Source organism: Bos grunniens, chromosome 7 (genome assembly GCF_055505025.1).
Source record: "Bos grunniens cultivar Pamir isolate PY7600 chromosome 7, Bosgru_T2T1.0, whole genome shotgun sequence".
Lineage (NCBI taxonomy): Eukaryota > Metazoa > Chordata > Mammalia > Artiodactyla > Bovidae > Bos > Bos grunniens.
The window spans coordinates 63,032,640-63,060,303 of NC_141171.1; the positions used below are offsets into that span (position 1 = coordinate 63,032,640).

Below are 27,664 nucleotides of genomic sequence, written 5' to 3' on the forward strand. Positions count from 1 at the left end.
CTATTTGTTCCAGAGAAAACAGGTTTTCTTTCCTAAGAGTGAATCTTAGATGTGTGTGGTCTTCAGGCATCCAAGAGACTATGATTCAAAGGAGGGTGTTGAGAAAATAGTAAACAGTCTTCAGTGGGCACTGGGGAAGAAATGACCTTAAACTGTAGAAAAAGCAACTTGGATTCAAATCTGCATCTGCCATTAATAAACTGAGTGGATGGTCTTCAGAAAGAGCACACTTAACTGTGAGTTGAGAGGATTTAGTTGAAGTGGGTATTTGTATGTAAATACAGAGTTTTATTGATGCTTCCAATCTCTAATAAGGCTCTAAATAGCCCTCCTTGATTCCCCTGAATCCTCTAAGACAGAGAGCTGCAGCTATGCTTAGTGGAGTGGAACTTCTTTGTCTTACTTAGCAGGTTCTAACGTTTTGGGGAAGAAGTGGGTAGAAGAGTCATAGAATTATGGAACTGGGACATCTTGTGCGTTAAAAAAAAGATATTTTTTGAGCACCTTATATAAATTAATGATTTAGATGACATTCAGAAGGAATGTCATCTCCATTTATAGACAAGGAAATTGACTAAAGAGATTAACTAACAAGAATCGCAATGGCTACCAATGATCATTTTCTAATTGCTGCCCACCTTGTTAAGAAGTTTCCCATACATGCTTTCTAATCCACTCAACCACTCGGTGAGGTGGGTACCATTTTCTTCTCTAGTTTTCACTTGAGGAAATGGAGACTTGGAAAGGTTAAATGACGTAATCAAGGTAATTTGGTGGCTGAGTTGATATGTGACTCTAATTGAGGTGGAATTTTGCCATATGTTTTGGAGCAGCTGTTCAAATGTGCTAATATAGCTCACTCAACTTGAATATGCATTGTTTTAAGTTCCTGCTCCTCTGCGGCTTAGTACCAGCTTCTGCAAGTAGTATTTACTGAGGAGTATTCAGAAGACATGTCAGTGAAGCCTGAGGGACTCAATGAGCTGAAAACAAGGTAGATGGATGATGATGCTAGACGGCTAGTGTCCCTTCCTGGTTTTAGGAGGAAGGAGGGCTGGTGGTGAAAGGGTGGCAAGGGTCATTGCTGAGACTGTCTTTTCCTTTTGAGGGTTTCCTCCCTTTTCACCCTATACCTTCAGGATCCTCTAGCGGGGTCACCTCCCTGTGCTCCATAGGAGGACCAAATAGGGATCCAAATTCCACGGCCCTCTGCTTCTTGTTGCATGGCTCTGAGGCAAATGGAACAAACTGGGTGTAGGATCAGAAGTCCTAAGTTTGACTACTACTCATTTCTCTTCTTTCTTCCATGATCATAAATGCATCCTTTGTTGTACTGAAGCATCACTTTCCTCATCCATAGAGTGTCGATCCTTCCTGTCCTAACTTACAGATCACTACCAGTGGTCCAGTAGCTAAGAATCCAGGCTTCCACTGCAGGGGGTGTGGTTTTGATCCCTGGGCATTCATGCTCTTCTGTTTACGACCTGTGTGGCCTCAGACAAGTTACTTATCATCTTTGTTTCTGCATCTGTAAAACGGGTATTGTTGTTGTCACTCACAGAGTTGTGACAGAGATCAAATAGGTCTTCTGCAGTGCTTACTTTGGTACCTGGAACATTGTAAATGTTCAAGACAGTTTTTATTGATTTCAATTTTCATTGGTTGCTCTAGGCTGTATGATAGGGAATGAATATATGAACTTCTAGAGGCTTCTTTGCATTTTACACTTGAATCTACAAAGACCACCCACATTCACACCTAGAGGAATACAACAGCATTCTCTGGTAATTCTTCTGCTCTGTTCTTAGTAATTTATCTCTTAAGTAGTAAATTAATAGAATTACTTTGGCATTTCAATCAATAGGATTAAGATGATCTGATGGTAACGGAGTAGTAATTGCTGCTGCACAGATGGAAACTGTCCAGTGGCAAAAACTGTTCTTCACAAGCTGGCTGGCAGCCCTCAGACCAGATTCTTTCCATCCTTTAGAAAAATAACATTTTCCTCTGATGATAAAAGCCATGAATGCATATTAGAAAAATACAACAAGGTTCAAAGAAAAAGTAAAACCTACCTGGAAATCCTATTATCTAGATACCTACTGTTAACATATTAGTAAATTTCCTCTAGGTTTTTTTTTTTCTTTATAGATTATAATCAGTTTTGTTTCCTGCTTTTTTACTGAAGGTTCTAAATGAGAATTTTATTTCTTCTTGTTATTAAACCTTTAGAAAGATAATTGTGAGTGACTGCATGAACCAGTGTGTGACTATATCAGCATTCATTTAGCTGTCCGTCTTTGATGGCCATTTATATTATTTCCAATTTTGAACTATTATAATTTATGCCGTGAAAAGCCCCCGTGCCCACAAACCTGTGTTTATGGCCTGGAAGCAAAATTGCTGAGTCAAAGGGTATGAATGTTTCTAAGGCAGAAAGCCTCTAGCAATGTCAAGGGACCCCTCCCTACTCCAGGACCAGCAGCTTGGCTCCTCACTGAAGATGAATTCCTCACAAGGGGAAGTCTGCTAGTGGCCAGCGCTGAAAGCAATGGTGAGTAAGTGGAAGCTGAAGAAGAGAGGTGACCACTTCTTTTTCCTTTTTCTGTTTTAATGCATATTACCCAAGAAGCCCTAGACACTGGAATGTGCTGGAGGGGAGAAGGAGAGATCTTGGTGACAGTGGAGTTTGGCAATTCAGCGTAGTTTGGTGCAATGCATTTCATTTGCTATTAAACTGCCCTGCTTATGTTTTTTTTGCCTATGTCATATTCCATTTTTATCCCTGAAAATATTTGTATATAATGAGCATACCATAAACACTTGCAATGGGGAGTAGGATATCATGGCGAACTCAAATTTGGTTCTACCGTGTAGCTGTATGATCTTGGGCAAGTTACTTAACCTCTTCAAATCTGTTTTTTAAATTTTTTGTCAGTAAAATAGCGTTAATAATAGTGCTCCTAGGGTGGTTGTAATTAAAGGAGAAAATCAGGTGTTGATATCGTGCTAGATAAAAACTACTTAGTATCTTAGCCATTATTACAAATAAAAATAAAAGTCTTTGTTGGTAAGACTCAAATATTCTTCATTAAAATCTTATGTAGTCTAGATTACACCTGACAATTCTGAAGAAATTCAGAAAAACCTAGAGATAAAAGAAGCTGATATGGCAAGAAATACTGGATGTGGACTGTACTTCATATCTTGGCTAATTTATTATTTTCCATCACAGGTCCTGCATCTTAAGAGGGACATTAACAGGTTGGAGCAGGTCCAGAAAGGAACAACTGGGCTGGTAAACAAACTTGGAATTGACCTGTAAGGAATAATTAAAGACTCTGTGGGTGTTTGGCTCAGAGAAAACATAGACAGAGAGATCATTTTTTAACAAATCTCTGAAGGGCTGTCATGGGGAAGAGAGACTCAACTTAGTAAAATAATATTTTTGGATATTTACTGTTTGCCAGGCACTGAACCAAGCCCTCTGCAGATATTGTTTATGTCTTCTTTTCCAGAGCACTACATGAGGTATGTATTTGTGTTCCTGTCATCCACATGAAGCAACCAAGGCACAGATGGCAGAAATGACTTGGTTGAAAGTTACATGGCTAGTAGGTGGTAGGGTAGGAATACAACCTGATCCTTCTGGTTCCACAGTTTAGGTACCTTCTGTAGGCTATTGACTTGTTCCAACTGACTAGGGAAGGCAGATGGGACTTTCAGAGTGGGAAGTGGCTGTCCAATGTGAGGAAAGAATATTTTAACCATTCGAGCTATCAGGTAATGGAAGAGACTCCCTAAGGAGATGGTGAGTTTCTTGCTTCTGGAAGTGTTCACACACAGGCTGAACTCTTAGTATCGTACTGTAAGGATGAAGCAGTCAGGGAGTAGGCTAGAGTCGAGTTTACTACTTATTGTATGACCTTGAAAGTTGCTTATCTTCTCTGACCCTCAGTTTCTTCCTTTGGAAACTAGGAATACTTAATTCTAATTTTAGGTTTGTTGGAAAAGTAAAACATTCAGATAAATTGCTTAGCCAGGAATCTGTTCATTATATGTTAAGTGAACAATTATCTATGGTTTTTAAAAAATTTATCTGCACCTGTGCTTCTCGTTTTATAGAGTGAGCCTATCTGTTCATTTCTTCCTGGAGGTCACTTCCAGATTTGGAGATGTTACCTGCAGAGTAGGTACGCTAGCTCACTTCTGCCGAGGCAGGTACCTAGGTGTCCTCTCAAGCAAATGACAGATTGGACTTTGGAACAGGGGTAGACAGTGGAGTGCATGAAATGAAGTATGTTTAGACTGTAATCCTAAGCAACAATATAGATGTTATTGAGAGAGACTAGAAGCATTTTACCCTGTTGATCAACTATCAGATGGGTGTGAAGGGCCCACTGTGTGCCCAGCACCTTCCATGTGGATTAAGCATATATCCAATCAGTTGGGGCACTCTCTTTGTCTTCAAGGACCTCAGTGCGTGGGTTGGCTCAGACAGCTATGAAAAGATGAAAGAATAGGACTGAATGTCATTCTGTGCTGAGTCCTTTGGCACAGGGCAGTTAGGGAAGGGATGCTTAGAGGCAGGAGGTTGGAAAAAATGATCTAGGAAGATTTCTTTCTGGCCTGGGATTTCCTCTGTTCAGTGGTTCTCAGGATTGCATCCTCATAGGCACTATGTGGTAATGTTGCAGTTGTAGCTCCCTTGGGCATATTCTCTAGTCATTTCCCTAAGACGTCTCCTAGAACCTGGGAGTATACTGATCATTGTTGCTCATTGCTAAGGAAGGGCTGTCCTTCTTAGACACAGAGAACAAGCCAATCCTTCCTCCTTTCAGGGCTCCTTTTAGGCCCCTGTTTTTCAGACATCAGTGATGCCCCTCACCAGCATTGTCCATGCCTCTCACCAACATCAGCCATGCCTCTCATCAACATCAAACATACCTTTCACCAACATCAGCTGTGCCTTTCACCCACATCAGCTATGGCCCCCAACAGCATCAGCTATGGCCCTCACCAATATCAGCCATGGCCCTCACCAACATCAACCATGGCTCCCACCAACATTAGTCATGCCGCCCCCACCCCCCCGCATATCAGCCATGGCCCCCAACACCAACCATGCCCCTCACCAACACCGGTCATGCCTTTCACCAACATCAACCATGCCTTTTACCAACACCAGCCATGCCTCCCACCAACATCAGCCATGGCTCCCAACACCAGCCATATCTCTCACCAACACCAGCCATGGCCCCCACCAACATCAGCCATGGCTCCCAACAGCAACCATGCCCCTCACCAACACCAGCCATGCCTCTCACCAATATCAACCATGCCTTTCACCAACACCAGCCATACCTCTCACTAACATCAGCCACGGCTCCCCACAACATCAGCATGACTCACTGGTGGGAGACATGAGTTGGCTGCTGAGAATAAAGCTTTTATTGTAATTCTTTTTGTGAAAGTTCTTCCTTCTCCTCTTTCAACAAAATAAGCAGATGTCACCTGCTTTGGGAAATGCCTTCCTTTCTCCTCCTCTTATTTCCTCCTCCTTTTATTATTCTCCTTAGCATTTGCTTCTTCCCACCAACATTCCTTTCCCCTCCTGGTCTTCTAGGTTTTCCTTTCCCTTCATTTGTTTCTAAATCCTAGAATGATAGAGCTGAGAGAGACATTATTGACTACGCCAAAGCCTTTGACTGTGTGGATCACAATAAACTGTGGAAAATTCTGAAAGAGATGGGAATACCAGACCACCTGATCTGCCTCTTGAGAAACCTATATGCAGGTCAGAAAGCAACAGTTAGAATTGGACATGGAAAAACAGACTGGTTCCAAATAGGAAAAGGAGTACGTCAAGGCTGTATATTGTCACCCTGCTTATTTAACTTATATGCAGAGTACATCATGAGAAACGCTGGACTGGAAGAAGCACAAGCTGGAATCAAGATTGCCAGGAGAAATATCAATAACCTCAGATATGCAGATGACACCACCCTTATGGCAGAAAGTGAAGAGGAACTAAAAAGCCTCTTGATGAAAGTGAAAGTGGAGAGTGAAAAAGTTGGCTTAAAGCTCAACATTCAGAAAACGAAGATCATGGCATCCGGTCCGATCACTTCATGGGAAATAGATGGGGAAACAGTGGAAACAGTGTCAGACTTTATTTTGGGGGGCTCCAAAATCACTGCAGATGGTGACTGCAGCCATGAAATTAAAAGACGCTTACTCCTTGGAAGGAAAGTTATGACCAACCTAGATAGCATATTCAAAAGCAGAGACATTACTTTGCCAACAAAGGTTCATCTAGTCATGGCTATGGTTTTTCCTGTGGTCATGTATGGATGTGAGAGTTGGACTGTGAAGAAGGCTGAGCGCTGAAGAATTGATGCTTTTGAACTGTGGTGTTGGAGAAGACTCTTGAGAGTCCCTTGGACTGCAAGGAGATCCAACCAGTCCATCCTGAAGGAGATCAGCCCTGGGATTTCTTTGGAAGGAATGATGCTAAAGCTGAAACTCCAGTACTTTGGCCACCTCATGTGAATAGTTGACTCATTGGAAAAGACTCTGATGCTGGGAGGGATTGGGGGCGTGAGAAGAAGGGGATGACAGAGGATGAGATGGCTGGATGGCATCACTGACTTGATGGACGTGAGTCTCAGTGAACTCCGGGAGTTGGTGATGGACAGGGAGGCCTGGCGTGCTGTGATTCATGGGGTCTCAAAGAGTCAGAGACGACTGAGCAACTGAACTGAACTGAGTCCAGTCCCTCCATCCATTTTACAGTTTAGAATACTGTGGTCCCGGGAGGGAAAGAGACTCCCATGTGAGTTCTTGGCCAAACCCACCCAGAGTAGACCCAAGATAAGTGCTCTTTCTTCTTTCTTCTTCTTCTCTCTTTCTTTTTCTCTCCCTTCTTGTCCCCCCCTTTTATTCCTTGCCCAGTACTATTCTTTTTTTTTTTTTTTCCCATCTTTTCGTAAACCCCATGGTGATAGACGGAAAGGAAATCAGGGCTTTGAGCAGCAGATCTGAGGGGAAGGGTGTTGTCAGCTCCTCCTCACCTCCCTTCCTCACTGGCAAAGACTGTGTTTGGAGAAAGCCTCTCAGTTTTCTGCCTCAGAGGCTCTGTTCCTTCCCCTCTGCCCCACCACATCTTTGGAGAGGTTTGTACAATGTCTTAGGAAGACTTTGTATTGGATTGGCAGGGTGGCTGGCCTACAGGCATCCAGCTTGGGAATATTCCCTGCCTCAGTTTCCTCATCCACAAAAGAGGATGAAACTAGTACTTACTTCAGAGGACTGCTGTAAATATTAGTTAACGTATGTGGAGCGTTTAGAGAAGTTCCTGGCATATCGTAGGTTCTTAATGCATGCTTTGTATAAAATTATTAATTATAGATATTATTTAGAGGAATTCCTGTCTGTCATGCACAGGGTTGGGAGTCACAGATGTCATTCTTACATAAGAAGGGGATGGAAACCTATGAAAGTAGCTTCAGTAGACACTTGTTGGTGACCTCATCCCCACTGTGCTCTGCCAGGCGAATATGCCTACTTCTTACCCAAATGTGCCATCGTTTCCCAACCATTTGAATTCAGATAGCAGCTCATGTCTATGATTCACTCTGAGAAAGCTGTTTAGGACTTCAAGTTAAGCCTTGCTCAGAACCTACCCAATCTCACAAGTCTTACTGGCGTTTTCCAGTTAAAACAATAGCACTGTCCAAGGTAGAATGATAGGATACAGTACTCCCCAAGCCCAAATCAGTTGCATATCATCTGACAGGTTTTGTCCAATTCATATACTGTGACTTAATTGCTTTTTAATTTGATTTTTTTGTTGTTGTTTAAAATAAACTCTCAGTATTATAATGTGAAGAGTTGACTCATTGGAAAAGACTCTGATGCTGGGAGGGATTGGGGGCAGGAGGAAAAGGGGACAACAGAGGATGAGAAGGCTGGATGACATCACCAACTCGATGTCCGTGAGTTTGAGTGAACTCCGGGAGATGGTGATGGACAGGGAGGCCTGGCGTGCTGCAGTTCATGGGGTTGCGAAGAGTCAGACACGGCTGAGCGACTGAACTAACTGACTGATTATAATGAAATTGATAATTCTAGTACCTAGGAAAATAAAATTCATGATAAAGTATAACAAAATTATCCTGAACCACTGAAATCTATGTTACATACTATCAGTGGGACAATCATGAAATTTTAGGAAAAATCATCCTGATGTGAAGAGAGTTAGAGGTCTTCGTCTTTGTCTGGGCTGGACATTAATTCATGGTTGACTTTTCCCTCTGGCCTCAGTTTCCCCCTGGGAATTGAAGGAATGGGGTCAGAAAATTCTTTCCCTAAGTTTTTTTTTTTTTAATGACCTAGAGGATGCTATGAAATTACATACAGAATTGTGCAGGGCTCTAGTCACTCTGATGAAAATATATTCCAACCATCACTTGTTGAAAAAACCCAAATCTCTAATGTAACTCTGGCTTCCATTTTCCAATGACATTTTGCTTCCAGCACAATGACTTCAGTGGGAAAAGCAACTTCCATTTGCTTGAGAAAGCCCTTCAGAAACCCCAAACTGTCTCAGCCCCTAGGCTCGATTTTACTTGGAAGATACCAAGCAACTGGGCCTGGGTTTCACCTTTCTCCAAGTGTCTTTTTTCCCTACCTGGTATAGGTTGTCTTTTTATTAAGGTGAGCTCCAAGTTTATTTTTGTGCCCATGCTTTCTGATATCCTCTTTCTTTCTTAAAAAAAAAAAAAATACTTTCCAGCTTTCAAAAGTAATAAATATTGTTGTAAAACATCCTAGCATTACTAAAATATTTAATGTAAGAAGTAAAAGCACCCAATAGTCTCATTCTCAATAGATAATAACAACTATGAACAGTTTTGGGTCCATTTCTCTAGACTTTTTTCCCATGTGAGAACAATGAAACATTTAAAAAAATAAAAATGGGACCCTACTATATATACTGTTTGCTTCTTGCTTTCCCCCCTATTGAATCTTTTTTCCTCAGTATTTTTGACTTTTTTGCATGGACTGAGGTCATCTGCCTTTGGCACTTACTGACTGTGAGACTGTAGATGAATCACTCTTCGGCTCAGGGTTTCAGTTTCCTCATCGGTAAAAGGAAACAGCCCCTTCCCACTTTGCTGTGATGTAAGCTTTAAGGGAGAGAGCATGTGAAAGTGTAGGCACCCTGCGGTGGCCTCCAGTGAACCCTCCTCTGTCCTGTTCTCCTGTTTGACTGGGTTTGGAGCACTGACCATGACCTGAAATTCTGATTTCCCGGGTTGTTTCTTTGTTTATACCACCTCTAGAAGTTAAGCTGTGTGAGAGCAAAGCGCATCTCTTCTGCTCATCACCGAATCTGTCCCCCAAATGTAGGAAGATTACTAGTTTATGGTATAAAGTCAATAAATATTGTTTAGATGATGAAGAAATTATCCCTGCTCAGCCTTGCTTCCGAATGATGAAAGACCCCTAGGGAGAGAACAGGGCAGAGCAGGACTGGGCTGAGTCTTAGGTCACGGGAGATAGCTGGCCCATCCAGTGTTCCTAAACTCCCCATCCTCCCATTTTCCCTTTCTGTAAGCCCTTTTCCTCTGCCTGCATCATCCTCTCTTGGCCCTCTTTGTCACCTGGTGTCACTAGGTGTCACCTAGTCATTCTTTATGGCCCAGTTTAAGTGCTTTGATTCCTATTAAAATTGTCTTCAACTTTGTAGTGCACCACACCTGCCCCCCACCCCCCAACCCCAGGCAGAGTTGTGTGTGTATTAGTTGCTCAGTCATGTCCAACTCTGCGATCCCATGGACCATAGCCTGCCAGGCTCCTTGTCCATGGGATTTTCCAGGCAAGAATACTGGAGTGGGTTGCCATTTCCTTCTCCAGGGGATCTTCAATTCCTGACCCAGGGATTGAACCTGGGTCTCCTGCATTGCAGGCAGATTCTTTACCATGTAAGCCACCGAGGAAGCCCCTAGGCAGAGTTAGTCAGATTCTTCTTTATGATCCCACAATGCTTTGCACGTGCATTGCTATCACTCTACATGTCTTTTCCTGTTGAATTCTTAGGGTGATTTGGCAGGGAAGGATAATTATCATTGCCATTTTACAGATGAGGAAAACTGAGGCTTAGACATCTTAAAAACAATCTTGCTGCAAGTCATGGAGTGGTATACCATCGCGTTTTGACTTCCCTGGTGGCTCAGATAGTAAAGCATCTGCCTACAATGAGGGAGACCTGGGTTCAATCCCTGTGTTGGGAAGATCCCCTGGAGGAGGAAATGGCACCCACCCCAGTATTCTTGCCTGGAAAATCCCATGGACGGAGGAGCCTGGTAGGCTACAGTCCATTGGGTTGCAAAGAGTCAGACACGACTGAGTGACTTCACTTTCTTTTCTTTTATACCATCACAAGTGGTTTAACAAGGATTCCGGAACATATTTGACTGATGGCAAGCCAGAGTTTTTAACTGCTGGGGTCAACTTAAGAATTATGCAATGACAATTGGATTTTTATGAAGTCCAATCTTATTTTAGGGATAGAGAAACTGAGACTCAGTTACAAAGTCAGAGCAGGGCTTTCAGAGGGAGGAAAATTCTGCTCTATTCTCTAGGCTGTCCAATCGAGGTGGTATGGAGGTTGACTCTTTTACTGAACCTTGTCACCCTCTTTGTCAGGAGGTATAGCTTTTCATATTCCAAGGCATTTTCAGTGAATTCCTCCAAGACCCTTCCCTTTGGGCATGATGCAGTCTTTTCTTGGCTCCTGTCAAGAGTTTTTCTCTTCTACTAGATGTTTTTGGTCACATCACAAAAACTGGCTCCAGTGAGGTCTGTGTTTCCTGCACAACTGAAAGCCATTTTCAAAAGTTTGCCTTGTCTTATGGAAAGGGGCCTCTCTGCGGACCCAGGCCCCAGTGGGAGGCAGCCATATGTGCAATGGCACAGATGTTTTGAGAGGCCCAGAGTTTGGACATCCTTGGCTAGACAGCAAGGATAAGGCTAAACAACTCTCTGCAATAGCTCTCGAGCCAGGGCTGAGCTGTATGTCTAGCTCACTCTCACTGTGACTCATTTCTTGGAGCAAAAAGGTGTCACTGTGAGACATAGCAGTGCATTGCATTGGCTGGTTGGAAGCCTTCTGGTCCTGGGCTTCAGCAGAGCCAATAAGAGAAGGATGGGAGCAGGTATATGGGGACAAAACAATTCAATTCAACAAGATCTGAATATCTAACATACATGAGCCACTGGGGTAATACTGTCAATGAGGGGAATGGAGCAAGCTGAAAACCCTGGTGAGCACCTTTTCTTCATGTTGGCCTTTCACATGAACCAAGAAACCCATTAAGAACCTAGTCTTTGAAGGGCTTATCGTCCAACTGAACAAGTAGAAGGGCACCCAAATGTTTGTAAGGCCACAGTGTGCGAACTGAGTGCTGAAGGTAATGCCTACATTTCCGAGGAGATTTAGGAAGGAGAATCCATGCCCAGTTCTGGGTAGGGATGGTGGCAGTCTGGGGTTGCTTCATGGAGGAAGTGTTGTTAGAGGTGGCTTGTGAGGTGTGGATAGGTTCGGAGAGAAGTGGAGAGGGAATTCACTAAGGGCTTGTGCTCTGCTCAGAAAAAGTGCTTAAAGGTGACTGCATTTGTCTATTGGCAAAGTTTTCTCCATTTTTTAAGATGAGGAACTTGAGGCTCAGAAGGGTTGAGCAAACTGCCAAGATAATACAGCTAGGAAGTGACAGAGACAGGTTTCAAAAATCAAATGAACTTGAATCCAGAATTGGTGGGTGTGCCTTTCAGGGTGAAAATGAGGGAGGGATCTTCCTAGATTTAAGGAACGTTAGGGACCAGTGGGAGAAAAGTACAGAGATGAGAACAATGGGCATGTAACAGACCAATGAGAAATTCAATTGAGGTAGAATTTGGTTTGTGTGAAGTGAAGGAGCTGGAAATGGAAGTGGTGGCTGTTTTGTGGCAAGCTGAGAGTGGGGTCATACTCGAGCCTGGTGTTCTCAGCGAAGGGCAGCATAAATGCACAGATGAATGAGATCCATCTGTATGTGTACTGACAAGGTATTGCTGGGTGAAAAAAGGGAAGTTGCAGAGCATAGCATTTAGTATAGCCCTATTTTTGTAAAACAGAAACAGCTCAGGATTGAGCACAGCTGTTAAAGACTCTGAGTCGCATGGCTTGGATTTCAGTCTGGCACTGCCATTTCTAAGCTGGGCAGCCCTAGGAAAATCACTAAACTTCTCTGTTTCCTCATCTGTAACTTCATCTATACAATGGGATGAATAATAGTATATCCTTACAGGATTGTTCTGAAGATTACATGAGTTAATGCATATTCAAATTTTAGAAAGGCTTCTTGTCATTATCATGTTATTAAGATTATCTGGAAAGATGAATATTGAATTGTTAAGTGATTTACCTTAGGGAGTAGGACTTCTGTGTCTTTTAGCTTTAAGCATATCTCCCTTTGTGGTTTAAATATTTTATGGCAAACATGTATAATGTTTATAATGTAAACAGACAAAACAGCAAGTTTATTTCAAAAGTTAACATTAGGAGGTTGAGATGAGAAGACTTTATTTCTATTGTGTTTTTTTCTCCTACTGGCAACAGGCCTGCTAGTGACACATTCAGAATTGTCTCTGGTGTGCCTCAGATGGCTGCTGGGAATAGGTGTCTGAGACGCATTGTTTGGGTTTCCCACAGGCCTTGTCTAGAGTGATGCTCCTGCTTGTAAAGGAGAGCTAGCTTGGTCCTTGCTGGCTCTCCCCGTTCTGCTCCCTGCCCTCATCTGGGTATGTTTTCCTGGCCTAGAGGTGTTCTGAGAAACCCTCGGGGTCTGCTTTGGGAGTGGAAGGTCCCGAGTTTGTGGTGAGGTCTCCGATGCTGGATATTGGGGTGCCTCTCCAATCTTATGTACAGAAGGTGAAGGGAAACTGGGTATCCTCAATCCTGTGTATTTGGAGGTTAGAGCATGAAGCTTGAAAAGGTCTTTGGTCTGAATTCCAGGGACTGGCAGTTAAAAAAGAAAAAGATGAGCCTGAGATTATGCTGCCTTTTTTCCTTGCCTCCCTGCTCAGTCATTCTCTCCCATCATACCCGATAGCGCTTTCAGTGGAGTGATTAGGGGACAAAGAAAGGCTGTACTGCAGGGACCCGTCTCTACCCTGAGACAGAGCTCTAACCACATGCTCTCTGCCCAGGGTGGAAAGTAGTGTAATATTCCTCCTCTGTGAAGGGTGGAGATTAAACACTCACATCCATTTATGGATGTATGTTAACTTTATATCTAGAACCACCTGCAGGAGATGAGCTTTTGATTATTTGAAGAAGCAAACTCATCTCTTTTTTGCCTCCATCTTCTTCCAGTTCAGTCTCCTCCCTGCTTTTCCTCCCAGGTTCATTCTTGGAATAACAGTGGAAATACAATGGTTAAGGGAATGTTTTGTGCACTCAGACTTATCTTTGAATCCTAGTTCTGCTTCTTATGAGTTGCCTTACCTTGGGTAAACTACATAACCTATTTATGCCTCAGTTTTGTCACCTGTAATATGGGAATATCATAATACTTAGGTCTAAGGATTTGTGACATGAGGCACATAATGTTGTTAGCACAGTATCTAGCATTCAATGAACACTTGATAAATAGTAACGATTGGTATTGAGTGGTTGCAGTCAAGGCTGAGATGGAGCATCGTAAAGGAAGGAAGGAAGGGATACCCACCTGCAGTATCTGTTAACGTAAATGATATGCTAGCTCTGTGCCCCAGCGATTCCATTTCTGTTCTTGTTATCTGCCTGGAAAAATGGCCTGTGTTCATTCACAAAGATGTAGGTTCACTGTGATTATTGCAGCACTGATTTCAGTGGAAAAATTGGAAAAAAGTAGAAATGTACATCAATACGGAAGTGGCTGGAAAACAGTGGGATATCCATAACATATGTTCTGCAGTAGCTAAAAGAATGAGGTGGAGATGTTCACCTCAACAGATAAAGCTTTCCAAGACATGCTGATATGTGAACAGAGTAAGTTGTAGAATCATATGGGCAATTTGATTCCATGAAATGATAGTATATATATTTCAATGAATAGTATATACAACTCAATAGATAGTATATATAGTTCAATAGATTTCAATATATATTTAAACATATGTATGTATAACTATTGAACTATATATACTATCACTTTGTGTGTGTATATTTATATATATGTGTGTGCATATATAATATATACATATATGAATAAAAGTTATCAAGTAGGTTACCTCTTGAAGAAATAAAAGCTGGGAGGGACCTGGAGATCATCATCAAAGGGGATTTTAGGTTTAAGTCTAATATTAGCATTTTTAAAAAATAGAACATATATATATATATATATATATAGTACAATTTAAAAAGGTTAAGAAGAGAGAAAGAAATACCTATCTGGCTAAGAATCCGAAGACAATGACTATCAAATCAAAACCCTGATGGGAAATTCCCAGCTCATAACCCCTGTGGCCCCCTGGTCGAGGGTGGAGGCTATTAGCCTGATAGCCATATCAGTTCACAGGGGCTGCAACTTTGAGAGGAATATATAAAGAGGGGTACCTATTAAGGAGGGCACTGTATATACTGTTAGGGATGTAGATAGTCCAGCTGTAGATTAGGGATATATATATATATATATACACACACACACACACCAACTTTAAGAAGAAAGAGGCAATGTGGTGAGCTAGGAGGAAGGAAGTTTATATTTGAATCTGACATAACCCTGAGATTAACAGTGTGTCTTAAGGAAGTCACTTTTCTAAGTCTCGGTTTTCTTGACTCTAAAATGGGGATAGTAGCAACTGCCTTATATCTATTTTTTTAAGGTGGTTGGAAAGCTCATATGGGAATGCAGGTGCGAAATACTCTATAGACTGTGGAGTGCTCTTGTAAGAGAACCCCGCAAGTCTTCTGGCAGCCAGGGTTGCAGCAGCCTTGCCGCATTCCTCTGGAGCTGGGGAGTGTTGCAGAACTGAGCGCAGAGCAGTAAACACGCAGCTCTCAAAGGCTGAAGATCTTGACAGTCACTCTATTAGATGTGTAAGATACTAATATGCTTTTGGAAAGGATGACGGGTTAAAGGGCTAGAGAGGAAGGAAGGAAGGACATCATTCTGAGATCAGACAGATGACAGAAGGGACGGCAGTCTCTGAACATCTGGGGAGTCCTAAATAAGCCTCCAGTTATGCAGAGTTAATAGTACAATGTCCACAGGAAGACTTGTCAGCGAGATCATCCTTGGAGAAAGAAAGCACAGATTCCCTCCTTCTGATCACCTTTGATCTGCCTCTCCCATCAGTCCCTATAGACTCACTGCTGTGCTCCAGGGCCCCTTGGTGCCAGCATTCAAAGCCAGTTCCTCAGGTGCCCCTTCTCTTCATCCACCCATCACACAATTGTACTTCCCAGCTGTGTGAATGAGACTATTTGGTGCACTAGGATTACCCCCCTAGTTTGGAGATACAAATAGCTCCCTGAGGAACCCTTCTTAAGGTGCATGTTTGTGTTTATGAGGGAGCACAGCAAGTGAAAGGGTCAAAGGAAGCAAAGCACAGCAGCAGAGTCCCGGGCACAACGTGTTGTGGAAGAATAAGTTTGGGGGATGAGCACATTTGTGTAGGGCCTTGGGTGGGCTGGCATTCACTTTCGAGGAAGTCATTTGTTCTCTCCCCATCTGCAAGATAAATGGATTGGTCCATGTCCAGAGTCCCTGGTCAGAATGGTTTAGAGCCTTGTTATTCAAACCTGTGGTCCACAGAAGCAGAAGCATCATCTGGGGGCTGCTAGAAATGCAGGCTCTCAGGCTCCACCCCAGACCTCCTGAGTCTGAATCAGCATCTTAATGAGATCCTCAGGGGATCCACACACATTGAAGTTTGAGAAGCTCTGACTTAGTGACTCCTGTTACCTTTAGAGATTTCTGGGTCCCCATCCTCAGAGATGCTGTTTTAGTTAGTTTAGTATGATGGTGGGAAACTGTATGCTTGACAAGCCCCTCATAGCTAGATGTGAGAGCTGTTGAATTACAGAACTGCCCCAAGTCTCCATGATTCTAGCAAAATATTCTCTGGGCGTGAATGGGTGGGAGATGGAGACTGGACTTCGCGAGCGAGGGAGCAGAGCCTTGTTCTCTAGGGGCCTGGGGTTGCCCAGTATACGAGGCAAGAGAGAACGCTGCCCATTTCACGGCTGGGATAATGACTGTCAGCAGCTCCCCGTTAAGATGGTAAACTCATTTAGCAACAGACGCTGAAAAACAGCCGAATTCAAAAGCAGAGAGTGGTAATCTAATTGCACTGAATTAGCCTCGGGGGACTCGGACAATATCAACTTCAGAAAACCACAAAGGGATCCTTTATAAGGAGTTTCAAAAGCGCCAGGGCTTCAGCACCCCTCATAAGGGCTTGCACTACAAAGCATAAGCACTGTGCATAGAAGCCCCTCTCCCCAGCATCTCAGGGCATTGTTCCCTTCCAATGTGCTTTCTGAATGAATTTCCTGGCTGGCCTGATGGTGTTTTCAGTTGTGGGAGGCTGAACAGGGAGTTGGTTCAGGAGAGACAGCTGGAGTTCAGGGCTGCGAGGCCTTCATCCATTCAGTCCTGTGAACACCATCTGTGCCTGAGGACTGGTCTGTGAACCAGTGAATTTTCTGGTGGTCTTTCTGGCTCTGACATTGTCTTATTTCTGAGGTCCTTCTCATTTCTTAAAGCCAGAGTCTTACATAACCAAGGTGATTTCCTTTTAATAATCCTTGGTCGCATATGAGTTTGTGTGTGTATGTGCGTGTTCATCGCCCAATTTATTATCCAAGCCATTTCAGAGAAGGAAAAGGCACGAGTGGATGTGTATTTATGGCATGACTTGGAAAATTTACAGAGATCAGATGATAATTTGGAGATCAGGAGCCGGGGGAAGACTTGTCTCTGACCTGCATTTCATTTACTTTTTGTAGCAAATTACAAATCCCAATTCACAAAAGTAGCTTGAATTCCTTCTACATCCCTCCTGGGAGGTGGATTTCCAGTCTCTGCTTGCATACCTCCACTGACAGGGACCCTCACTACAACTGAGGCAGCCGGTACGCAGTTGACTGATCTGTCAGAAGGTTCTGAATTACATTAAAACAGAATTTGTGTGTGTGCATTAAAAATATATTTATCTATTAATTCCAGTTCTTCTCTCAGAGCCATATAGAATAATTCAAATCTAATATTTCCCAAATGGGGTCCCTGAGTACCTAGAGGGTTTATTAAATAGTAATGAGGACTCAGAATCCATTTTAAACATTTCAGAGATTATCAAATTGCATATTTACTTCTGACAAGGCTCTATAGACTAACAAGAAAGCATCACACCTTTTCTTTTGTATTTTTTTAGGTTAACTCATTGTGGTGGCATTGCTTATCACATGATGTTCAGTATTTCTGGCAGTTTATCTTTGGTTAGTAAAGATGGGGAAAACAAGTTAACAATGGATGGGATTTGGTAAACAAATTTTTAAAAACTTAGCCTTATAGGGGAGGGAAAAACCTAAAGAGAATCACTGACAAGAGTATAGACGCCTTTGGTCTCTTTCTCAGGCCTCTCTTTAGATCTCTGAGGATAATGATCAGACGTCATATTTTCTCATCATACAAAGCATTTTCTGGGGAAACTGACATATTTATGGAATCTGTCAATAATCATGTCTAGATTGGGATAGCTTTCCAGGAAGTGAGATTATTTATTATGGTCCTCAATTCTTTTAGACCTTTGAACGTGAATATAATTCTTATAATAATTGAAATACCCTGCTACCAAAACTGCTCTATTGTGAAGGAGATTGGGAGGTGATAATCCTTGACTGGCACAGGGAAAATTAATTTTAGAGACAGTGATTTGTCAATTCTCTTTATTTTATAGCTGGGGAAAGTGAGGCTGGAAAGGTCAGGAAACCCTCTCAAGGGCATGCCACTAGCTAAATTCTGGATCCTGGGTCTTCTACCCTTGAGGCCAAGGCCACTTTGCCTAAAGGAGCAGAGAACCTGCAGAATAGTGTCAAGATGGCCAGGCAGGAGACAGTGCCATCCATCTTAAAAATCATTCTGGCTTCTGCCAGCTGATGAAGGAAATAAAGTTAATGACGCCCACATAAATGTGATGCTGTCGCAGGCCGCGTGCACAGACTGTCTGAAGGGGAGCTCTGCGGGCCCTCTGACGAAGGAAAAAGGTATTTAATGGAGCTTTAAAAGGAGCAGTGTCTCCCCTTTCTGCAAGGACAGGGACTGTGGCATCTATTAGCTCTGTCTCCCCTGCAGAGTGCCTAGTTTTGGACTGGGCACGTTAACACAAATAAATGCCTGGTGTAGGAAAGAAGGCAGTATCGTCACTGAGGTAAATTCAGCTTGAGCCTTTGTGGGAATGGACCTCTGTCTTTTATGAAGACCTTATGTGAGTTGGGAGGGATATTAGAGGTGTTGGAGTTAATTGTTTGAGTGGATTGGTAAGAGAACTGAGTCCCTATGAAGGAAAGGGATTCATCAGAGCCATGCTGCAGGATAAGAGAAAAGTCAAACTCTCCAAGTAAGGCTCTCAAATCGGCTTTCCACGGCACCGCATGGTCGCAGCCTCTTTCATAAGGTGGTCTCAAAAATAAATTCCCTCCATTTCCCCTGATAGGTCATTCCCAGTTTTGTAAGTATGCAGAAGTTATGTGCTGATTCATGACTCCATTTACCAGGTTGACGTTCTTGTCCAAAATGTCCCTCAGGAATGAAAAACATGAGATTTTCTCTTTCTCAAGCTTCCTGAGCCCCCAAAGAGGGTAGACTGACATTTTGATTGGCCCTAAGGCAAAGTTGCCCAAGGGGCATCTTTCCTGGGGAAAAAGTCCTTGGCCTGCTCCAGAAGCTCCTAGACACTTTCCGCAGTGCCCAAAATGCAGCAGGTAAGATTTGAGAAGGAATACAGCTACGCTACCAGGAGGGAAAGATCCACGTTGTCATTTGCTCCTCTTGGCAAGCTTGGAGAACGGGAAGCCAGAAGAGCTACCTCAGAAGAAAGCTCATTTACCTTTCAGCTGGGTGGTTTTTCAGGACTGAGATATGAAGCAATCTGTTTACCATGCTCCTTTTGACCTCAGTGAGGTAGAGACAGCTTTCCTTCAAGGTTTCCATGACCTTTCTTAGCCAGAGAGTACCATATTCAGTACAAAACTCTGTGCAAGGAAACACCTATGGGTTGGCAGACAGAAGTGATAATAAAGGAAAGCTGATCATCTTTTGGGAAAACCACCCATGGGTTAGACGTGGTTTATCTCCTCTGCCTTTATTCTGGTCTCAAGCACAAGCTAGGTCTTTGTTTGCTTCACTCTTGTGCCTTTTGTGTTCCAGGGGGGCATTTTCTTAAAGAAAAGACTTTCCTCCTCATTACAATTGGTTCATCAGAGTCTTAGGTTAAATATTTGATCATTCTTTACCAGTGGTTCCCAACTGTGGGCAATTTTGTGCCCTCCTCCCATCCCAGACTTCTGGAGACATTTTTGATTGTCATGACTAAGGGAGAGAGGGTTATTGATGCCAAAGATACTGTTAAACATCTTAAAATGCATAGTTCAGCCCTCATATCACAGAATTTTCCAAAATGTTCAAAATGTCAGTAGTGCCAAGATCGAGAAACATGATTATATACCATGGATCTATTGAGTTACTCAGAAGATGAGAAAATATGGGGCTCACCCTGGGCCCTTTCCCAGCCATAAGCCAGTGTAAGGGCTCTGGGAATCAAATCAAGTTTCCTTCTACTTAAAAAGAGGTTGGAAAGGAATATGCTCCCATTAAAAACAAAAACAAAAACATATCTTTGCTTATTGCTTTTGACCAGTCTGGATATAAAGCCCCATCCCAAACTAAAAACAAAGAGACAGCATTTAGTTTATTGAATACTTGAATATCACTCATAGAATTTTAGAACCGCAGGTTTTTTAAAATATAAGGCAAGAACCTCAGCCAACTCACTTCATTTTACTTACAGGGACACAGTTGTAAGGACTGCAATGCTGTTTGTCCCCCTGTATCCTCTTATTCTTCCCCCTCAGTTTTTTCTAAGGCTTCAATTCCTTCTCTTTGTTGGCATGCAAACTCACTTTGCATGTTGTTTTGTTTGTTTTGCTGTCATTGTTGTCATTTTGCTGGTTGTGTGTGGATGCAGCAGCACTTCTGTCATCAAGAGCCTTTCCTTTCCTAGCCCCCAGATTTCCCCAGCAAGGTGAGCAGCTGGCCTTCATTTAATCTAAGGACTACCTGGGTGCCTGAGATGATTGGATTGGCTCATTGCAACATGGTACCTGTCCCCTGGGGGAGAAGGTGTTATTCACATGGAATCTGCTAGGGAACCAGTCTCCAATTACCTCTACATACATTCTCTTGAGCCCCCAGGTTTTAATGCTTCTGTATTTTCACCTAAACTTTAAAAAATGAGAGAGTAATGAAAATGCCAATTAGACATAGACAGTACTTTCTCTCCTTGTGACCTTTTTATTTTTCTCATCTCTCTGAAAAATTGCTGAGGGTATTTCCCTAGTTCAATTCTTATATTTCCTATTTTATGTTTCATGTTCTAAAACAACCTTTATTCCCCAAATAATGTAGCCATTTCTGTATTTTGAAAGTGCAACAGCACCGTTCCCTTCCCAGCTCTCCATAGTCATGACTCTTCTTTCCTTATAAACACATGGCATTATATCCCATATTCATTGTAGCTCCTGTCTGCCTTGTCGCAGGTAGGGGATGGAGATGTGGAGTTATGCGTCCTGATAAGCCACCACCCATAATTTAAAAAATTAACACAGTGGATTCCTAACCTTATCTAAATGATTACAGTGCCAACCTTTCAGACTGTCTCCCTATTGTGAAAGACAATGTCTGAGAGAAGAAAAATCAAGCATTACATACTGTTCAGCAAGAAAAAAAGGAGTTGGAAGGAAGGATGTGCTTGGTCCTATTAATTTGCACTTTAATCTCTCTGGTTCAATTCTGTCTCAGAAAGCCAAACAGAATCAATTTGCATACAAATGTTACCAAGTATCCCACCTCCACAGCGTTTTCCACTTCTACTATGTATGTAGAAGAGAAAGAATTTGGTATTGTTCAGAGCATACTTCCTGCCCTTTAGCCCATAAAGTAGCTACATTTCACAAGGCCCTGGATTGTTGCACTTTTTAAATTTGATTCCTTGAGTATTTGTATTCTGAGCTATGGGCAGGACTATGGCCTATCAAATAATTATTTGAACTGGAGATTAGAAGCTTTAGCGTTGGGTATCTCAGAGAAGGAGAGAGGTCTTTTCTTCATCCCAAGAGAAACATATGAAGAGAGGATCACGTGTAGACCCTTACAATCTGGAGAGAGGTGTTATTCATTTAATAAACCAACCGCTGGATTAATCAAACCAACAATTCATATGCAGAGTTCACAATAATGTAAAAATGAAAAAAAAATCCAACAAGAAATATTTGCTGTAGATTTATGATGGGAAAGACTAATATGTGTTGGTTTACTTATTTTTAAAAATAACCTAGAGTGGATTTTTCAAGTGACTGTTAATCCAATGTGATGGTAAAACATGAGAGGCAGACGTCTAAAATGAAGAAGATTAATGATCCCTGCAGGTCATGGGAGAAGACTAATTTTTTTCAATTCATGTAAATGGAATTTATCATAACCATCTCTGAAGATGGCATGATTCACCCACTTACGAAAAGACTACATTTCAATGCTTCCTGAAGAGGTGATTTTTCACTTTTCACTTGTGCTAATGTAAGAATGCTAAGCCTATGGGCAGAAAATTTTAACCTAGGAGATGGTGGCTGGGGGAACTCATTTCTGAGTTGGAGATAGACAGAAATTAAAAAAACAAAACAAATGAGACTTGTCCCTCAGTTCAGGATCTGCAGCTAGCAAGCAGAGTTTGGAAAGATGAATGGGAGATAGGAGGGAGTCAAAGTTTCAAAAGAGAAATGTGTTCCGGAGTCTGTTCCTGAGTAGATTCCCCTCTGCACCCACGTTCAGAGCTTTACAACCTGAGGTCATAACGCTATTGTTTCCAATCACTGAGCCTCAGCAACAACCCCCCACTCCCACACCGCAGAAAAAGAAAACAACAACAAAAAAGGAGAGAAAATAATATGTTCTATGTCCAGTGGGTTCGAGTGCAACCTTCCCCGTCACCGCTAGTTGTCACTTGGCTCCCAGACGGGAGAGCTGAGATTTTCGGCACTGCGGTTAGAGAGAATGCAGTCCTAATTAAACTGAGTAACTCCTAAAGCTTCCCCTTAAAGTCCTCAGCCGAGTGAGAGTCAATATGCAGGGGGTTTGGGGGAGAGTGATGGGGCAGGGAGTGTAAAAGGCAGAAGGACAAACAAATCGCAAGAAACAGCTGCCAGGGCGGCCACTGTCTCAGACCTCCACGCACAAGCCAGACACCCTGCGGGCGGTTGGAGGGGGGGTGGAGGGACGGAGCGGGGGATGGAAGGACCCGATTGCCGCGGTATACAGCACCCTCCTCCCCCCGAATGAGGGGATCACGGACAGAGTCAGCCTCCATGCTCCTTTCCCCCATTTCCATCAGAGCGATGTGGTCAGTAAAAATTGCATACCTGAAGAATACAATGGTCTCCCAAAGGTAGAGTCGAAGAGTATTGAAGCTGTACATTTTTCAGGTCCTTGTGCTTTGTAGTCCACGAGTTATGGGGGCAAAAATGTTTCAAATTGGCACTTACAAAACCTGCGAGCGCTGCTGAAGAAAATAATCCAAATCCTAAGGGGAGGTGGGGAACAGGGGCGCGGAGGGAGAGCCCCAGGGGAAATCGGAGCAACGGGGCTCTAGGTACCACGGACAGAGGCAGCCTCTAAGCGTTTCAGCACCACGGAGAGCGTCCAGCCCTGCTTTTCAGGAGCGCGAAGAGTATTGCTGTTTGTTAAACTCCAGCGTGTCTGTTGGCTCCCTGCGGCGCTGGGGAGGCACGTTTGGGGGTGGGTATATTTTCTTTTTTACCCCTGTTTTTCTGTTTAAACGGCCAGCCCCGTGAAAGGAAAAAAAAAAAAAAATCTATGGAGATCAGAACGCTGGCCTCGGACCGTTAGATTGGGCGAGCATCCTGGGTAGGGAGATCAGGGCTTTATGCCCCTGGGCTGGCCTGAGGGGGTTAGGGGCTAGGGGAAGCGATTGACGGTGTTGCCTTCAGTTAAATCCCGGAGAATGTGCCAGGCTGGTGCATCACCACCGAGTCCCGGAATCTCGTTACCCTGCCTGCGTACCCGTCTGCTGTTGCCTTGCGATCCCTGTTCTCTGGTCCCCGCCGAATAAGTTATGATCGCTGCAGAAGAGGTGTCCCATTGCTTGGGGCTGCAGACGTGAGAGAGCTCAGGGCAAGTTTCAGGGGCTGCCGGGGTCCATGGCGACCCCGCGGGGCTCAGGAGCGCAAGGCTTCAGATGCATCTCGGCTTTCTGAGCTCGCCCATCTTCCTCAGGCCAGGACTCCTTCAGGTCTTCAGACTTTCTTACTGCATTAATTTAACAAACTGGCGGCGTGGGGGATTGGTGGTAGGGGGGTGGCGGGAGATGGCTGACGGGAGGGGGTGGAGAGAAAAAAAGGGGGGAAAAACTCCTTAGTATCTTCAAACCCTCCCACTCGAAGCGCTCATTGGCCCGTGGCTGCGAAAACCAGATCTTTTCCCAGTGTTTGGCCAATTGCGTGTTAGACTGTGGATTGAGTTTAACGCTTAGAGTGCTGAATGAGATTCGTGTCTCCCCTCTCCATTGCAGGTTGGTGGTGGAGTGGGGGAGGTTATGGAGTTAATCTCTCGAGGTCTTTCAAAATATTGCCTTTATTTTTAAAGACTGTAGTTGTACGTTAGTGAAGCAAACACCACGGGTCCCAGTTCAGACGTGACTTTGGGCTCAGTTTATCATCTTGAAAGGGAAGAATTGAACTTGATCTCTGAGTTTCTTTAGAGCTCTGAAGTAGTATGGTTTGGCTCCACCAAAAAAAAAAAAAAGGAGAAGGGAGGAGAGGTTTCAGAAAGAAGTCTGATCCATAAAGGAAGATTCCCCACTCCCTCTCTCCTCAGGACCACTGCAGCAGGAAAAGACAGGAGAAATTCCTTGAGCGGTTTACACAGCCGAGAGGGAGCAGTCCTGGCCTCACTGCAAGATATGTCCTCTTTCTACTGGGCAGGAGACAGTTTTATTTATATTCATAAGCTTGGGGAACAGAGCCTCAGAGAGCTGCGGCTTGCTACAGAATAATAGTAGCGCCAAGTTGTACATACAGGTATCCAGTACTTACTGCTCCCATTCTCTGGTTTTTCCTTCTTCCTCCTGCTTCTGTTTCCCCAGCTTATTTGAATCTCAGAAACCAGCTATACATTTCACTCTAGAGCCCAGCTGGGGAGGTGGAGTTAATCAGATTTTCTCCAAGCTATCGGACTTTAGTGGATTAATAGCCTCTGCAGGATTTTCTGGCTGATTTGAACTGGCTGGGACACTGGGGTCTCTCTCTCTCCCAGCCTACTGAAAGGAGGTAACCCCTCCTTCTTACCTAGTAGCTTTAGGAATTCCTTCTTTTGAGTTTTTGGAGGCTGAATAGCCTCCAAAATAGCCTCAAAAATTCTCCCTAGAATAGTTCTTAACAGCTTATTTCTCTCCAAGCTCAGGCTTTCTCTGAGCAAAGAAGTCTGGAAAACTTTGTCCACCAGTCTCCTATCAGCAGGGATTCGCCCCCTACTTTCCACGCTGTTACAGCACACCCTTCATTACTTCCTTTTCTATTGGCTCCCCCACACCAGAACAGTGATGAGTTGTTTAGAACTCCCATGAAATTCTGACTAGTGACTGAGTAGGAAATTTTGCTTTGAAGGTGAATATTCACATGAGTCTGATACAAATTTATATTGTCAGTCTGTTATCTATCTACTCCTATCTATCTATCTATCAGTAACCTTGGTTAGTATGCCTTCAATGCACCAGGCACTGTTGTGCACTTCACATAATCTCATTTACTTCTTACAGTCATACCTTGAAATAAATATTATCTTTGTGAATGTGTTCCTATACTTCTTTATGTGCCCACCTTGAGTTTGCTTGGAAAAGACAAGCACACATATTTCTGTGGATATAAACTGGCCTATCCCACCTGCCTAATTCTGAAGTGAATGTGAAATGTATATGTGTATTTGTACACTTGGGTTTGTGAATAGGTTTCTGTCCACATAGACGTATATGTTTGTATCCATCTGTGTCATTGCTGTGCCCGTGGAGGTACTGAAGTAAACTGTGAGCTGGCAACTTTGTTTTTGCTCCTGACCTGGCTAGGAAGCTGCAGGCAGGTAGGGATGCTGTGTGTACAGTTAGTTTTTCTTTTCTTTTAGGAGATGCTGTGTGTGTGTGTGTGTGTGTGGTGTTGCTGTTTATGGGTGTGAATGGCTCTAAGACTGTGGCCTCTGCAGGAGATGAGAGTAATTATTGCCTGTTTTCTAGTAGGCTTCTGTTTAATGTGAGGCTTCTACTTTTATTTAACTAGCACACATAACCTGAGTATGTGCCAAGCATTGGGGATGTAATAATACATAAGATAACTAGTACTTTGTACCTCTGGGACATATGGTCACTTCAGATTTACAGTGGTAAAAGTTTCTCATTTTTACTTCATACCTCACATATTTCTTATGCCTTAAACAGTATACCCAGATCTTCCTGTCTTGTGTATGTCACTTTTGCAAATAAAAACCATGACCTCCATGGTCAGGGATTTTTGTTCTTATTTTCTCTCAGCTTTAAAAAACCTGGATGACATTGGATAAATGACCAAACCTCTCTGGCCTAAGTCAAACAAAGATAGTCATGCCCACTCCTCTCCCAATAAGAAGCTGCATAGAAGCAATGGCATTCAAGTCTAATCTTAGGGTGACCACCATACTCTGAAACAGAACTCTTAATGGAGTGGGATGGATTGGCTTCAGTTGATGGTCTTTTGCTATTAGTGAACATCCTTTGTAGCCTAAGTCCAGTACTTTATTGGTCCCTTATAGGCCCCAGTAGCCAGATTTGAACTCCTCCAAATATGACTAAATTATGACATGCACTGAGACCTTATTTTATTACTAGAGGAGACACATTCTTTCATTAACTCAACAAACACTTATTGAACATTTACTTCATGTCAGGCACTGCTCTAGACACTGGGTATACAGCACAGAATAAAACAGGTAAATATCCCTCTTCCATTGGAGAATATCTTCTAGCAGATGGAGACAGAAGATAAATAAGTAAATTATGATGTATTAGGCAATAATAAGGATTAAAAAGGAAAAAGCAGGGTAAAGGGTCAGAGACCAACTCTGAGATGGTCTTTTACATAGGGTAGTCAGATCACGTTTCCCAGGTAACACTAGTAAAGAATCTGCCTGCAAAGTAGGAGACGTCGATTTGATCCCTGGATTGCCAAGATCCTCCGGAGAAGGAAATGGCAACCCATTCCAATATTCTTGCCTGGGAAATTCCATGGACAGAGGAACCTGATGGGCTACAGTGCATGTGGCTGCAGAAAGTTGAACACAACTTGAGCGACTAGCGGCAGCGTTGGAGGACTGCAACTGTGGCATGGCAGATCAGGGACTGCCTTCTGAAAAGGAGATCTTTGAAAAAATGACTGAAGAAAGTGAGGAAGTGAGCCCTGTGAACTTCAGGGAGGGGAGAAAGAGCTTTCCAGGCATCAGAAAGGCAAATTCAAAGACCCGGAGTGGGGAGTATGCTTAGAGTGTGCAAGAAACAGCAAGGAGGCCAGTGTGCCTGGGTGGAGTGAGTGAAGGAGAGGGTGCCTGAAAAGAGTTTAGAAAGTAGTTAGGGACTAGATTGTATTCTACCTCCAAGGCATAGTAAGGACTTTGAGTTGTATTTTCAGTGAGACCCACTGGAAGGTTTTGAGCAAAGCAGTAACAATATCTGACAACATTTTAACAAGGTTAGTTTGGCTGCTGTGTTTAGAATAAATGTGCAGGGAGGAGAGAGGCAAAATGAAAGCTTCAGACTAGTTAGGAGCTACTGAAAAAAAAAAAATCCATGTGAGATTCTTAGAGACTCTTCCTATTCCACTCTTTTATATATTGAAGAGGAAAATTAGCAGAGTTGGGATAAGAATACAGGTACCCTAATTTTGGCTAAAGGATCTTTCCACTGTTTTTTTTTTTTTTTTAATTCCAACTAAGATAAAGGTTAAGGAAATCTACAAGGGAAGAGCTTTACCAGGCTTGTTACTGATATATACCTAGCACTTGGCACAGTGCCTGGCATATAGGAAATGCTCAGTAACTATTTCTTGCAAGGATAAATGAGTGAGTGAATGAAAGAAGAACAGAAATGTTCAGGCAGAGAACCCGAAGGGAGGGAAAGAAGAGGGAGAAAAAGAAGAGGAAGGAACAGTGTTATTCAGGTGAGATTATGTTGTCCTGAGCCAGCTAATGTAATTAACACAATGGCAATCCTCTGTCCAGAATGACATTCACAGAGGAGAGTGCTGGAGACTTCAGTGCTGCTTTAA

The 27,664-nt window shown here is 43.1% G+C and overlaps 1 protein-coding gene across 1 annotated transcript in view; it reads right to left on the bottom strand.

Moving 5' to 3' along the window:
* GLRA1 (glycine receptor alpha 1) overlaps positions 1–24,745 on the bottom strand; it is an 89,759-nt gene extending 65,014 nt beyond the window's left edge. The window contains exon 1 of the mRNA XM_086412536.1: positions 22,724–24,745. Within this exon, the coding sequence (XP_086268662.1) occupies positions 22,724–22,779 (56 nt within the window). The 5' untranslated portion in view covers positions 22,780–24,745. The remainder of the gene's footprint in view (positions 1–22,723) is intronic.
* Between the last annotated feature and the right edge of the window lie 2,919 nt (positions 24,746–27,664).